At 34.3% G+C, this 16,249-nt stretch overlaps 1 protein-coding gene across 2 annotated transcripts in view; it reads left to right on the top strand.

Moving 5' to 3' along the window:
• Positions 1-16,249, top strand: part of LRBA (LPS responsive beige-like anchor protein) — a 721,911-nt gene that overhangs the window by 273,412 nt on the left and 432,250 nt on the right. For both annotated transcript variants that reach the window (XM_059066707.2, XM_059066706.2), the window contains exon 35: positions 5,229-5,337. In XM_059066707.2, the coding sequence (XP_058922690.1) occupies positions 5,229-5,337 (109 nt within the window). The remainder of the gene's footprint in view (positions 1-5,228; positions 5,338-16,249) is intronic.

Here is a 16,249-nt window from a genome sequence, read left to right as displayed (position 1 = left end):
AATCTCCCTTACTAAAGTTTGGCTTTTAATTCTCTTAATGTTGGCTTTCATAAGCATAAATCATTAATTTTTATCAATTTTCTTCTTTATGGCATGTGTACTTTATATTTTGTTAAAGAAATCTTTATTTTAAACTAAGTCATGAAGATACTCTCTTATGTAACCTTCTAGAAGTGTTTAGGTCTTGTCTATGATCCATTTAGAATTGATCTGTTTGTATGGTTTGAGATAGTAGTCAGGGTTAATTTTGTCCATGTGCACATCAGTTGATTGATGCAGGACCAGTTCTTGAAATACTCCATCTTCCTCTTATTGCAGTAAATACAGAATCTGGTGAAAAATATGATATATATATATGTATATTAAACATTTTTGTAAAAATATATTTCCATATTAAATATTTGTATATAATTATTTATATATTAAATATATATATATATTTGTTTCAGCACATTCTTTTCTGTTTCATTGGTCTGTTCATCTGTCTTTGCCTCAGTACCACATTGTCTTAATTACTGTATCTTTATAATCAATCCTAACATTTGATAGTGTAAGTCCTCTATTAGGATTCTGATTATTATTCCTCCTCTTTTCCCTTCTTCAAGAGTGTCTCAGGTATTCTTTGTTCTTTACATTGTCCTATAACTTTTAGAATAAAGTTGGCAAATTACACAGAAAGACCTGCTAAGATTGGGATTGGGATTCGTTATGATGCCAAAAACTTGCCCTCTGTGCACTAGAACCAAATCGAATCTCAGAGACAGAGTTTGGGGTGAAGTAGAAAATAATAGCTTTATTGCTTTGCCAGGCAAAGGGGGACACAGTGGGCTCCTGCCCTCGAAAACTGTGTGTCCCAACCTGGGAGGATTTGGTGAGGAGTTTGTATAGCAATTGTTCAACAGCAGGGTCACTGATAAGATCAGGATTTGCACAGACCCCTTTAATCTGGTCTCTGGTAATTTCTTGATGAGCTTGTCTGGTTCCTTTAATCTGGCCACTGGTGCTCTTCTCTGGAATGAAGAATGCCGACATCTTCCATTTGTTGGAGGCTTTAGTTCTATAAAGAGTACAAAAGATATTGTTCTGTATATCACTTGAGACAGAACCAGGACCCTGCCCCAAAGCTGCGCTGTTGTTTTTCGGCAGCTCCTCCCTTGTATCTGCATCCTCTACCTTCCCTGATTAGCAACTGCTTGAATCTCCCCTTTGGAACTTAGGGAAGGCCATGGAGGCTGGAGTGTGTTCCATACAAACAAGGAACGGGGGACACAGGAAGGCTTCTGTACCCAGGAGTGCCACAGGGTCCTGCATGGTTTCACTATGAAACTTTACTATCTTTGTTGGAAGATTTTTAATCACAGTTTCAATTTCATTACTTGTGATTGGTCTGTTCATATTTTGTTTCTTCCTAGTTCAATGTTAGAAGGTTATACCTTTCTAAGAATTTGTTCATTTCTTCCAGGTTGTCCATTTATTGGTATATAGTTGCTTGTAATAGTCTCTTATGATGCTTTATATTTCTATGGTGTCTGTTGTAACTTCTCTTTTTTCATTTCTAATTTTACTGATTTGAGTCCTTCACTCTTTCTTGATGAATCTGACTAAAGGTTTACCAATTTTGTTTATCTTCTCAAAGAACTGGCTTTTATTGATCTTTGCAGTTGTTTTTTGTTTGTTTGTTTCTATTTCCTTTATTTCTGCTCTGATCTTTATGATTTCTTTCCTTCTACTGACTTTGGGTTTTGTTTGTTCTTCTTTCTCTAGTTCCGTTAGGTGTAGTGTAAGGTTAGATTGTTTAGCTGAGATTTGTGTTGTTTCTTGAGGTAAGATTGTATTGCTATAAACTTCTCTCTTAGATTGTATTCTCATTGTCATTCGGTTCTACGTATTTTTTTATTTCCTGTTTGATTTCTTCAGTGATCTCTTGGTTATTTAGTAGCGTATTGTTTAGCCTCCATGCGTTTGTGTTTTTTATGGTTTTTTCCTTGTAATTTATTTCTAGTCTCCTAGCGTTGTGGTCAGAAAATATGCTCGATATCATTTTAATTTTCTTAAATTTACCAAAGCTTGATTTGGGACCCAAGATGTGATCTATCCTGCAGAATGTTCCATGTGCACTTGAGAAGAAAATATAATCTGCTGTTTTTGGGTGAAATGTCTTATACATATCAATTAAAACTATCTGATCTATTGTGTCATTTAAAGCTTGTGTTTCCTTATTTTCTGTTTGGATGATCTGTCCATTGGTGTAAGTGAGGTGTTAAAGTTCCCCACTATTATTATGTTACTGTCGATTTCCTCTTTTATAGCTATTAGCAGTTGCCTTATGTATTGAGTTGCTTGCTCCTCTGTTCGGTGCATATATATTTATAATTGTTATATCGTCTTCTTGGATTGATCCCTTGATCATTATGTAGTGTCCTTCCTTGTCTCTTGTAACATTCATTATCTTAAAGTCTATTTTATCTGATAGGAGTATTGCTACTCCAGCTTTCTTTTGATTTCCATTTGCATGGAATATCTTTTTCCATCCCCTCACTTTTAGTCTGTATGTGTCTCTAGGTCTGAACTGTGTCTCTTGTAGACAGCATACAGGTGGGTCTTGTTTTTGTATCCATTCAGCGAGCCTGTGCCTTTTGGTTGGCACGTTTAATCCATTCACATTTAAGGTAATTATATATATGTTCCTGTTGCCATTTTCTTAATTGTTTTGGGTTTGTTTTTGTAGGTCCTTTTTTTTCTCTTGAAAGGAACTTAGAGAAATTCCTTTAACATTTGTTGTAGAGCTGGTTTGGTGGTGCTGAATTGTCTTAGCTCTTGCTTGTCTGTAAAGCTTTTGATTTCTCCATCAAATCTGAATGAGGGGCTTCTCTGGTGGCGCAGTGGTTGAGAGTCTGCCTGCCAATGCAGGGGACACGGGTTTGTGCCCCGGTCTGGGAAGATCCCACATGCCATGGAGCGGCTGGGCCTGTGAGCCATGGCCGCTGAGCCTGCACGTCCGGAGCCTGTGCTCTGCAACGGGAGAGGGCACAGCAGTGAGAGGCCCACATACCGAAAAAAAAAAAATCTGAATGAGATCCTTGCTGGGTAGAGTATTCTTGGTTGTAGACTCTTCCCTTTCATCACTTTAAATATATTGTGCCACTCCCTTCTGGCTTGCAGAGTTTCTGCTGAGAAATCAGCTGTTAACCTTATGGGAGTTCCCTTGTATGTTATTTGTTGTTTTTCCCTTGTTGCTTTCAATAATTTTTCTTTGTCTTTAATTTTTGCCAGTTTTATTACTATGTGTCTTGGCATGTTTCTCCTTGGGTTTATCCTGCCTGGGACTCTCTGCACTTCTGGAATTGGGTGGCTATTTCCTTTCCCATGTTAGGGAAGTTTTCAAGTATAATCTCTTCATATATTTTCTCAGGTCCTTTCTTTCTCTCTTCTCATTCCGGGACCCTAAAATGTTAATGTTGTTGCATTTAATGTTGTCCCAGAGGTCTCTTGGGCTGTCTTCATTTCTTTTCATTCTTTTTTCTTTATTCTGTTCCACAGCAGTGATTTCCAGCATTCTGTCTTCCAGGTCACTTATCCATTCTTCTGCCTCAGTGATTCTGCTATTGATTCCTTCTAGTATATTTTTCATTTCGTTTATTGTATTGTTCACCTCTGTTTGTTTGTTCTTTAATTCTTCTAGGTCTTTGTTAAACATTTCTTGCACCTTCTCGATCTCTGCCTCCATTCTTTTTCTGAGGTCTTGGATCATCTTCAGTATCATTCTGAATTCTTTTTCTGGAAGGTTGCCTATCTCCACTTCATTTAGTTGTTTTTCTGGGGTTTTATCTTGTTCCTTCATCTGGACATGGTCCTCTGCCTTTTCATTTTGTCCATCTTTCTGTGATTGCGGTTTTCGTTCTGCAGGCTACAGGATTGTAGTTCTTCTTGCCTCTGCTGTCTGCCCTTTGATGGATGAGGCTATCGAAATTTTACTATCTTGATTTTCTTTGAGTTGGCTTCTGTTTGGTTATCATTCACTTGGTGTTGTCTCTTATTTTACCTGTTCACTGGTGATTTAAAAACATATATTGTATTGGATTATAGTTGATTTACAGTGTTGTGTTAGTTCCTGCTGTACAGCAAAGTGAATCAGTTATACATATACATATATCCACTCTCTTTTAGATTCTTTTCCCATACAGGTCATTACAGAGTATTGAGTAGAGTTCCCTGTGCTATACAGTAGGTACTTATTAGTTATTTATTTTATTATATAGTAGCATGTATATGTCATGTTCATTTGTGATTGAATGTTGGACATTGTATTTAATAATGCAGGAAATTATATTTAACAGTGTCTAGATGATGATATCTTCCTGTAGAGAGGATTTCCTTTTGATTTTTGATTAACAGTTAAATTAGGTGCCAATTATGTTCATTTAAGACTGAGCTGATTCAAAGGTGGAATTTTTAAAATCTTTGTGAGAGTTTGCCTTATTTACAGTTTGCCTACTCCTATCTCGCAGCCCTTCTAGGCCTTTGTAAAGCCCAAGGTTTTAGAATGAGTCTACAGCACTGTTCTTTATGTTTTTTTTTCTTCTCATCGTATGAGATTCTGAAAATTTTGTTTAGTTATTTGGCTGCCAGTTAATCTATGTGTAAATCCCATAGTGTTGTTTGAGGGTCTGTTTTCATGTTTTTGAGAACTGTTGTCTGTTTCCTGGGGTATACTTGGGCTCCCTTAGTAAGCCTCGGTAAACTACTAGGATTCCTCTACCTTGACAGGTTATAAAATTCAATATTTGTCTCCTAGCTCTATAAGACTTATAACAGCTCTGTTTAGCTTCTCTGTTCCCGTCTGTTAAAAGCAAATGTGTCAATGGGAAAGGTCATGCTGAACATCTTCTCTAGGATCCTGGCTGTTTAAATCTTGGCTACCTTGGAAACTCTCCAATACCTTAAAAAAGATTAAAAGATAAATTTAATCTAGCATTTTCAGTTGCTTTTCTTGGATAGTTAGTTTGATAAAAGCAAATCTGCTGTTGCCAGAAGGATAACTTTTTTGCTGTTATGTTCTTCAATTATTTAGTGAAAAATAACGGTCCTTCATTTGGTATGATGTCAGAAAAGGAGAGTAAATGTTCTTCCCTCTCCCAAGTAATAAAATATACCACCTTTGAGCAATGAATAATCATATATGTCGTGTGTATACATATATTTATTTGACTATGTTTATCTCTTTATAGGTTGCTTAGCCAAACTATGAAGGATCACCTAGTAAGAGTAGCAAATGAAGCTGAATTTATCCTGAGCAGGCAGCGAGCAGAGGATATTCACAGACATGCGGAATTTGAGGTAGGTTAAACCTAGGAGTGGTGTGAGGAAGGTACCATTTTAAAATGTTAGTCATGGGAAACTGTGTAGGTTAAATGGCAGCATGGTCTTAGCAAACATGTATTATCAAAAAATTAAAAATAAATTTGTGAGAGAATCATGGGGATTCTAGGCAGATAGTGCAAGACTCTGTAGCCTTGGCTTTGATAGTTTCCCAATAAAGTAAATAGTGAAGGATTTTTGCCCTCTAGGCAAGACAGAGCTAGTTAACTGGAAATGAAAACTCCTATGGTAGATAAGATCCTTTAGGTTTCTAGAGAGAAGCTGAACAAGCGGCATGAAGTTTCTTTAACCTTGAGGTGGTAGATGAGGAACTGAGGGAGAATACAGTTTTCTTCTTGGATCCTCACAGGGGAGACCGAGTGAAAGACCCATCCTGGGCCAGTGCTTGTCTCAGCAGTTGCTTCTGAACATGTGTAACAAACGTGAATTCATAGAGGAAATTAATGGTGTTATAGCTGTATAAATTACAAACATTCACACTTAAGGTGAAGTAGAAGCATTTGACAGGAACATTTGTTAAAAATTTGGAAAAAAAATTAAAAAGCACTGTCTGGGTTCTTTCTAATATATTGAGAGTGGATAATTCAAATGTTGCTGATATTTCTCTGGTACATTAAAAATGATGAAAACCTCTCCCAGTTCACTTTATACACCCTTCATAGTATGAAAAAAGATACTGGAAAAATAAAACTGTAGAAGACAAATTTCAGTTAACAATATAGGCACAAAATTCTAACTAAAACTTTAACCAACATAATCCAACAATGTAATGAAAGAACTGTACAATTGACTCTTGAACAACAGAGATTTGAACTGTGGGGGTCCACTTATCAGCCAGTATTTTTTGATAGTAAATACTAGAGTACCACAGAGTCTGCGGTTGGTCGAAATTACAAATGTGGAGGAAGCTTGGATATGGAAGGCCGACTAGAAATTATATGTGTATTAACCTCCATGTTTTTCAAGGGTTAGCTGTATAGTGTGGACCGCTTATAATTTATTTATGGATGCTAAAGATGACTTGATATTAAGATATCTTCCTATAAAATAAATTATATCACCAAATTAAAAATAGGAAAATCATGTGAATATATCAATAAATGTAGAAAAAAACATATTACAAATTTTAGTATCCAGCCCTAATGAAACTGAGAAAGAAAATGTATATCAGAAAACAATCTAAATATGATAATGACTATTTACTAAATATTATTTAAAATGTTTAAAGCCATTCCTATTAAAATCAGGAAAAAGTGATTGATATCTTCTATTAACAAAATTTTTTAATGTTTTTGCAAGTGCAAGATATTGTTAATATAATTGGTAGATTAAGAAGACATAATATTACTTTCAGATTGCTCATGCATGATCTAGGAAAATCTAAGTGATTCTTGAACACTTTTCTACCAGAATTAATAGGGGCTTTAGTAAGATTATTGGATATAAGATAAATACACAGACAAATTAATAGATTATCTTTTGAGTAGCAAGCAGTAGCCAGCTACGAATGGAAATCAGAAATGTATACAGTTAGGACAAAAGTACTATTTTGGGTTGAATTCTCTAAGAAATGTACAGACACCATTTGTAACAAAAGTATAAAATCTTATTAATACAATACAAAATATAAACTGCTGGAAAATGATTCCATGCTGGGTATTGTATTTTGCTCTGTGTATGTAAGAGAGAGAGATAGCAACAGAGACATAGAATCCTTCTTTTATTTTGAAATAATTTGAGACTTATAGGAGAGTTATGAGTAGTACAAGAACTACTTTTCAACACTCTCCTAGATTCTGTAGTTGTTAGAAGTTTAACACATTTGCTTCTCCCCTCTTTTTCTTTGTTTTTCTGAATTTGAGAGTAAGTTGAAGCCATGATACCCTTTTACCCCTAATTACTTCAGTGAGAATTTCCTATGCCCATTCTCTGTTTTAATCTTGTACAGTTATCAAATCAGAAAATTAACACTGGTACAATGCTATTATTTAAATATAGACCTTATTCATATTTTTCCAAATGTCTTCATAATGTTCTTTATAGTCAAAAAGAGAATATTACTGCCACAAAAGATGTCAGTTTTTCTCAAATTAATATGTAAATTCAATACAGTAACATTAGCGTATCATTCCATTAGAATAACAGTGGTGTATTTGAAATTTAAATATACCTTTAAAAATATCTAAATATCAAAATCTTCTACAAAATATATTTAGATATGCAAATATCCAGTTAATGTGGGAAAAGAAATGCATTAGTGTAGCCCTAAGATTTATGAAATAAAAATATTGAGGATGTACTTGATTTCCCAGATAAACAATACTAATTAAAACAATACTATAAAGACAATATATATAAAAAATCTTCCAGATGGAGTAAGGATATAAGATGAAAGATGACATCATAAGTATTTTAGAAACAGATTTGGAAAACTGTAAAAGTGGCACTAAGGCATATGGGAGAATTTTTAAACCAAGACAGGCCACTTAGAAAGTATAAAAAGTAAGCGTCTGTTACTACATATAATATTAAGCTGAGGAAACATACCCTCAACAACATGGAAAGACATAATGGAACATGGAAAGACTGATAAATTAATATGTTTACTATATTAATAATTCTCATGAAATAAGTGAAAAATTGACCCAACAGGCAAATATTCAAGGACAGGAATAGGGATTTCACAGAGGAATATGTTACCAGTAACATTTAGAATGGTACTCAGATGACTGAATATTTATACAAATATTTAGGGAAATGTAAATTAGAGAAATCATGATATAACTTCTCTGTTCTCAGGTTGAGAGAAAGAAAGAGTGATAGCTAGTACTGTTGAAGGAGATAGGGGAGATGAGATGGGCAATGGTATTCTTTTATATTTTTAGTGGAAATGTACATTTTTGTGTTATGGGAAGGCAATACGTTCATATGGATTTTAATAATAATTATATAGGCATGTGCACACACACCCATTTACTCAATAACCCTATTCTGTGAATATATCTTTAAGAAAAAGTAATAGTATATAAGCATAGATATGTAAACCTGCTTATTGCAGTGTTGTATGTAAATTTAAGAAAATAAAAACAATGGAAAAACAAGGAAATGTTTCTTTAACAAAAGAACCATCATTTTCTCGATGAACAGGATGTTAATAAGATATCAAAAAATGAAGAGGTTGATGGCTTAATTTTTATTTTAATAAGAGCTTTATTCATATCTTTGTTTTTTAAACTGCATACTTTAATCCACAACCTGCTATGAAAGTTGAAGATATTAGTCCTCTCATATTTCTTTTTCATTTTTGTCTCTTCAACTTCTGATTTTTAAAGTTATATTTTATTTTTCATATTGTCTAAATATGTAACAATCATTTATTTTAACCACAATTCTGATAGTACTTGAGTATTTGTAATATATTTAAGTGAATTCATTACCCCACCCCCTCTTTTATTAGTCATAATAATTTCTTAATTTCCCCCAGGTTCTTTCTTTGGACTCAATTCTTTTTTTTTTTTTCCCAGAAAGAAAAGTAGGAGAAACATTTATTTTACCATTTATTGTTCTCTGTTTAAATTTGACTGAAAAAAATATACATATAGAAATGTGCACATATCAGTAGTGTGCAGTTCAGTGAATTTTCACAAACTGACCACACCTGGGTAATCAGTCCTGAGATTAAGAAATAAATATTACCAGCAATTTAGAGCCCCCTTCTAGTCTATAACCTTTTAAGGACCACTACTATCCTGTCTTCCAGCACCATAAATGAATTTGTATTTTATATAAATGTAATGATACAATATATATTCTTTTGTGCCATCATTTTTTCACTCAGCATTGTTTTATGTTATTATGTTATGCTATCAGATTGTTACCTCTTATTCCTATAGTATTCCACTGTGTGAATATTGACTCAGTTCTTAATTGGCTAGGTTTCATCTCTTCCCCTCCCCCCAACAAAGGGTTCATGTGTGCTGTAAATTTAAAATTCTTTCATGTTTAAGAATATTTGCCAGCTGTCATTATATCTGAATGACATCCTGATGGATTTAATATACTTGGCTAACCCTTGCATTCCTTTAGAACTTTATAGACATTGCTTCATTGTATTTTGGCTTTGAATATTGCTTTCAGAGAAGTTTGAGGCCAGCCTGATATTTTCCCTTAGTTGATGATTTGCTTGTTTTCTGTCTGAGATTTATTTGTCCATGGAGTTGATTTCTTAACAGGAATATGAGTTAGTATTGAGCATTATTTATCAAAAGTTCCTGGAACGTAGTATTTTCTTGTTATAATCTGCAAATTCAGATTTTTCCTTCAGTTCTTAGTAATTTCTATAAATTAAAATGTGAACTATCTTTTGCATTTTATTTTCTTTTTCTTTACTTAGTGACACATAAATCTATGTTAGATATGTCTGTCTTTCATATCCATTAGTTATTTCTTAATTGCTTTACTTTCTTTGATCTCCAGCCATGAGTAAGTTTTTAATGTTTTATTTTCTCTGTCTGTGGTTTGCCTATAATGATTGTTTTGTTCTTCATTTTGTTTATTTAGATCTGCCGCCTCTCTACCTTTTTCTCTTATTTTGACTTTTATTTTTTTTGTTTTTCTTTAGTTATATTTTTATGTTGTTTTTTAGAAGAAAATAATCAAGAGGAATTTCCTTTCATTTTTTGTTATATATTCTTTGTCTTTTGTATAGAATCTTCCAGTTTTATTTAAATATTTTATTGTTTTTTATTTATTCATTGATTGGCAATTTATGTCTGCATAACTACTGTTTGGCTTCAACAGAATATCTTGGTGACTCCTTCCCTTCTCACTGTCTCTAAAGCTAAAGCTAATTTTTTCTGACACTGAGCTACACTTTGATGTTTGAAATTTGATTTTTGCCCAGTTTTGTTTGCCTCTCATGAAGAGAGGGAGAGAGATCTTCGACATAGGTGATGAGGCCTTCGTAGCACACCTAAATCTTGCTTTCTTTTACAAGATTTCGTTAAGTATTTTCTACCAAGTTCATCCCATCTTATTAGAAACTATGGACAGTTCTCATCAGGAAAAAATGTGCTTAGGCTGTGAATCATTATCCATCATTTCAGAGAGTACTCTGGAGGCTACTGCCCTGGGAAGTCAGCCCTGTTTTTCACTTCCTTGTTTCACCAATTTTTGCACTGTAGGTTTTTCTAGCATCTTCAATAAGAGGAAACAAGAGATAACAATAGTTACTCGATTTGTGTCTCTCCATATATGAAGGCATTAAGAAAAATTATCAGAATGTTGTTAGTTTACCAACATTGCTTCGGGGACATGGTTAGGAACTGAGCTTACTGCAACCTTAGTTCTAATTCCAGTATGTTTAATTTCCCCAAGGTAACCAATTTTTTAATGTTTGGTAGTTTATGTTATTTTTGTTAGGGTTTTTTTGGTTGTTCAATATTTTTGTTTTTGCTAATTTTTTTAGGATTTGAAGGAAGAAAAAACTTTAAAAATTGCCATTTCAGCCTAACATCCTAACCTGGAACCTGTTCCTTAGTGTCCTTTCTAATTGGTTATGGAGAAGTTCCTTTTAAACTCTGGATTGAGATTGCAGTTCATTCTTTTAAGTTTTAGTGATCATGGTGCTGGTGATATGTGTGTTCTTATATGAATGAATGTGAGAGAATGAGGAAGGAGGAAACATGTGGAATTGAAAAGAGGAAAAATACTTCTAAAACACTGTGCAATACAAGAAATTAAATTGATCTGACCCAAATGGTACATACATTTGCAATTTAGATAAGGGATAATAGTGACAATTGTAGCTTATATTTCATGAGTCCTTATGTTGGGTCAGAAACTGTCATGGGTGCTTTGTAAGTTTTAACTAATTTAATTCTTACAATAAACCTCTGAAGTAGTACTGTTACTATCTCTCATTTTATAAATGAGAAAATAGCATAAAGAGGAAATAACCCAGAATTACAACTGGAATCCAGATCTAGGCAGTTTATCTCTTAATCACTAATCTGTGTATTTGTTTCACATTTTATTAGATTTCCACAGAATGTGTGAATAGGATTTAATCCTGGCATATACAACAGCTGTATTCTAAGCTAATTCAATTGTATGCTTTCTACTACAGTTTTTCATTTTAAACTTTATAATCTTGCTATGAGGTTTATAATATTTATAGTAATATTCTAAAGCATGATTATAAAATATCTAAATAGAAACAAATACTTATGAACCGATTTTATTGTTACTTGAATTTTTAGTGGAGAAAATGTATTTGTTTGAGAGTCAATTTTAAGAGAGCAAACATTTTTAATATTTTCTAGTCTTTTATTTTCATAGAAATAGAATTCCCTTTATTTATACCGCAGAACCCCAATTGATTGAGGCATGTTCATGTTTAATATATTTCTAACTACATTGGTCTTAAATAATACTCTACAAGATGAAACATATTTTTTCCTAGACAGCTTATATTCTGAAGGTTATCTATATTCAGCCTTGAATTCATGTTGTGCATTCTTAATATATTTGAACTTTAGCTACTGCTAGTTACTTCCTCCTGCAAAAAAGAGATGTTGTCATGTATTTAATATACCATTTGTGGTTGTAAAGTAGCTGACTTGTTTCATTTATTATCAAGGGATTGATGACAGTGTAGATCTGAAATGCACATCTCTTTAGTTCATTACATGATTATCACTGGAGTGGGATATCCTTGACATCTTCTGCTTTTGATTTATGTAGATGTTCCTTGAATGTCATGACATCATTGATTGGGTGCACATCTTAATTTTATTATTTAATCCTACAGCTGTAAACAGAATGTTTATTAAAAAACTATGTTGTGCAAAACACTGTACCCTGTCTTGTAAGTGTAGTGTATGTGTGGGTGTACACAATTTATGATAATCTTTTGTTAAAAAGTCGTCTGTCAAAGTTTATTTAAACTGATGTGTTATGTCTGTAAAATGTGATCAAGATTATCATTTAATAGCTTTATTTTTAGGAATCTGTGTAAGTTAAAGTCCATTTCAGTAAGAATGTCTTAATGCCCTTTTGTCTGACGTTGCTTTGAATTTTATCTATTATACAGTAGAACTCAATTCTTATTAGCTTCAATGGGGAATGGTAAAGTAGGTGGCCAGTCAGCTTAGTTGAAGTAATAAAAAGTCATTTTAATGAAATAAAAGGGCATGAAAACACTTGTTTAATTATTAATATAGCAATCTATATATTTTTCTTTTAGTTGAAGGATTTCAAATATCTTTTCATATTAGCAAACAAAATATTTTTCAATAAAGTAGTGAATTTTTTTTTGCCATTTAACTACTTTTGCATTTTTAAAATATATTTTATTTATTTATTTTTGGCTGTATTGGGTCCTCATTGCTGCACATGGGCTTCCTCTAGTTGCAGCGGCTGGTGGCTACTCTTTGTTGTGGTGTGCGGGCTTCTCATTGCAGTGGCTTCTCTCGTGGCAGAACACGGGATCTAGGCACGCGGGCTTCGGTAGTTGTGTCTCATGGGCTCTAGAGTGCACGCTTAGTAGTTGTGGCGCACAGGATTATTTGCTCCACGGCATGTGGGATCTTCCTGGCCCAGGGATTGAACCCGTATCCCCTGCATTGGCAGGCGGATTCTTAACCACTGTGCACCAGGGAAGTCCCACTTTTGCATTTTTTAATATTAGTGAACACTTCTATGACAGCACTTATTTATGTAGGCTGTTAACAAGCAAAAAAAATTCTTTATATCAATTTTTTGATGCAAATATTATTATTATCATTATCTTGGTTTTAGAGGTAAGGAAATGTGAAGCACAGAGAGGTTAAATGATTTATTCTAGGTCTTATAGCTAATATATGGTGAAGCTAGGATTCAAACCCAAGTCAGGTAGTCTGATACAAAGTTAGGACCAACTAACTTTTTCTTTTTTTTTTTTACATCTTTATTGGAGTATAATTGCTTTACAATGTTGTGTTAGTTTTTGCTGTACAACAAAGTGAATCAGCTATATGTATACATATATCCCCATTCCCCTCCCTCTTGAGCCTCCCTCCCACCCTCCCTATCCCACCCCTCTAAGTCATCACAAAACATTGAGCTGATCTCCCTGTGTTACACAGCAGCTTCCCACTAGCTATTCATTTTACATTTGGAAGTGTATATATGTCAGTGCTACTCCCTCATTTCGTCCCAGCATTCCCTCCCTGCTCTCTGTCCTCAAATACCTTCTCTATGTCTGCGTCCTTATTCCTGCCCTGCCACTAGGTTCATGAGTATCGTTTTTATAGATTCCCTATATATGTGTTAGCATATGGTATTTGTTTTTCTCTTTCTGACTTACCTCACTCTGTATGACAGAATCTAAGTCCATACACCTCATTACAAATAACTCAATTTCGTTCCTTTTTATGGCTGAGTAATATTCCATTGTGTATATGTGCCACATCTTCTTTATCCATTCATGTGTCGATGGATGTTTAGGTTGCTTCCATGTCCTGGCTGTTGTAAAGAGTGCTGAAATGAACATTGTGGTACATGTACCTTTTTGAATTATGGTTTTCTCAGGGTATATGCCCAGTAGTGGGATTGCTGGGTCGTATGGTAGCTCTATTTTTAGGTTTTTAAGGGACCTCCATACTGTTCTCCATAGTAGCTGTATCAGTTTACATTCCCACCAACAGTGGGAATCTCTTGAAATGTGGCTAATCTGTACTGAGATGTGCTGCAAGAGTAAAGTAAACATCATTTTCAAAGACTTAGTAAGAAAATTTTAAATTATCTCATGAATAATTTTTGTATTCATTTTCTCAGATGCGTTTTCCATTTTACAAATTCTTCTGTTTAATTCATTCCTGATTTTTAAATTTCAGTGAACATCCTTTTCATTTGTAGAACTATTTTTTATTCTTTTCTATTTTTCATTTTTATAAATAATACCTTAATCTTTATTATGTATATAATTCTTTCACATGTTTAATAATTTGAAGCATACTCATATTTTTAAAGGCTTTTTAAAAAAATTATTGTTTTTAAATTTATTTATTTGTTTGGCTGCGTCGGGTCTTAGTCGCGGCACACGGGATCTTTGTTGCGGATATTTCGTTGTAGCGCGTGGGCTCTCTGGTTGTGGCACGCGGGCTCCAGAGCACATGGCCTCAGTAGTTGTGGCCTGTGGGGTATCTAGTTGGGGCACGCAGGCTCAGTAATCACCACTCAGGATTAGTTGCCCCAAGGCATGTGGGATCTTAATTTCCTGACCAGGGATCGAACCTGCATCCCTGCATTGGAAGGCACATTCTTAACCACTGGACCACCAGGGAAGTCCTGAAGCATACTGATTTTATAGCTTAATTAATATAATATTGGTAGAGGGGGCGTGTAACCTTGCTGTTTATGTCTTCTGACTATAGTTCATTGCATTGCATTGCATAGTGCATTGTGAATTGTGAATGTGGTTTATCTTCAGCATAACCTTATCAGTGAGGATTCATACTTTGTCTGAAGGTGTGTCTCTTCAGAGGTGTGTCTCTTTCATATTTGCTTCTGCCTTATTTCCTGGGCATATTAACAGCCAGTACTGCTTTAACATTAATTTCTTAAATTGGATCACAAGCCAGTGTATGTGCAGGCCCATGATTATGAACTCTCAGGTTACATGTTTCCTCTACTCAGAACAGGCAGAGAGATACAAGGTTGTTATCTCCCTCAGCTGGTTGACATATTTCCTTTAAGTGAGAGTATACTTTTAAAGGTAATGGGTTTGTGACGATGTCTAGGTATAAACTCCCTACCTTACACTGGCCCAAGGCATGTCTTCTATCTCTATGCAGTCATTAAACCAAAGCCCGTTGGTCTTTAATGAGAACCCTCTCACAACATGCATCCACATAGGTACACTTGCTCAAACTCTTAGCTAAGGCAGTGACAGTACCTGATTATTCTTATGTCTTTTGTTTTGAAATATTCATTTGATTTTTGTCACAGAGGGTTTTCTTTACTTTCTTTCAAGTCCAACTCTGCATTTAAGACAATTTTTTTCTGTGTTTTAGTTAGCATTTCTGGATGTTTTATAGTGGTTTATTTTGAACAATATTTGCCAGAAATGTTAGTTATCCAAGTAATTGTCTATAAGTAAATAATTGATTATGATTCATAATTTAGATAAGGAGAAGGAGCTCTGTCTACTTACAGAACAGCCATATAAACTCAAACCATATAAAACTGCAAAATTAATTTACATTAATTTTTCAAAAGAACTATTTCCTGAGGAGCCCCTAAAATGTACATGGAAGGAAGTTTTTCAGAGAATACTGGGACATTTTCATTGCTTTAGGCATCTGTATAGTAAAAGCTATATCCTATCATAATTAGGAATAGGAGGGTTGTTAATATGTTTTATCTCTAAGTTACTGGCTTGTTTTGCTTCTTTAACTATGAGTTCATAATTGATAAAAATACAAATTACATGATTAGGAGAAAAAGAGTTTAAAATTATATAGTAATCTAAACTAGTACTTTTCAAAATGTGGTAAAAGACCAGATTTTTTTTTTTTTTTGGCCTTACGTGGGCCTCTCGCTGTTGTGGCCTCTCCCGTTGTGGAGCACAGGCTCCTGATGCACAGGCTCAGCGGCCATGGCTCACAGGCCCAGCTGCTCCACAGCATGTGGGATCTTCCCGGATCGGGACAGGAACCCGTGTCCCCTGCATCGGCAGGTGGACTCTCAACCACTGCGCCAGGGAAGCCCAGGACTTTTTTTAAAGCTCAAATTCATCATAGGTATGTAACTTTTCTAAAATAAAAAAATATATTACTAGATAAAATAAAAAGAAAAATATAACTAATTTTTTGCTGTTAAAGTAAAA

This window comes from Kogia breviceps, chromosome 6, assembly GCF_026419965.1.
Source record: "Kogia breviceps isolate mKogBre1 chromosome 6, mKogBre1 haplotype 1, whole genome shotgun sequence".
Taxonomy (NCBI): domain Eukaryota; kingdom Metazoa; phylum Chordata; class Mammalia; order Artiodactyla; family Physeteridae; genus Kogia; species Kogia breviceps.
Note: the sequence above shows the minus strand (reverse complement) of the source record. Positions and strands in the feature narration are given on the sequence as shown.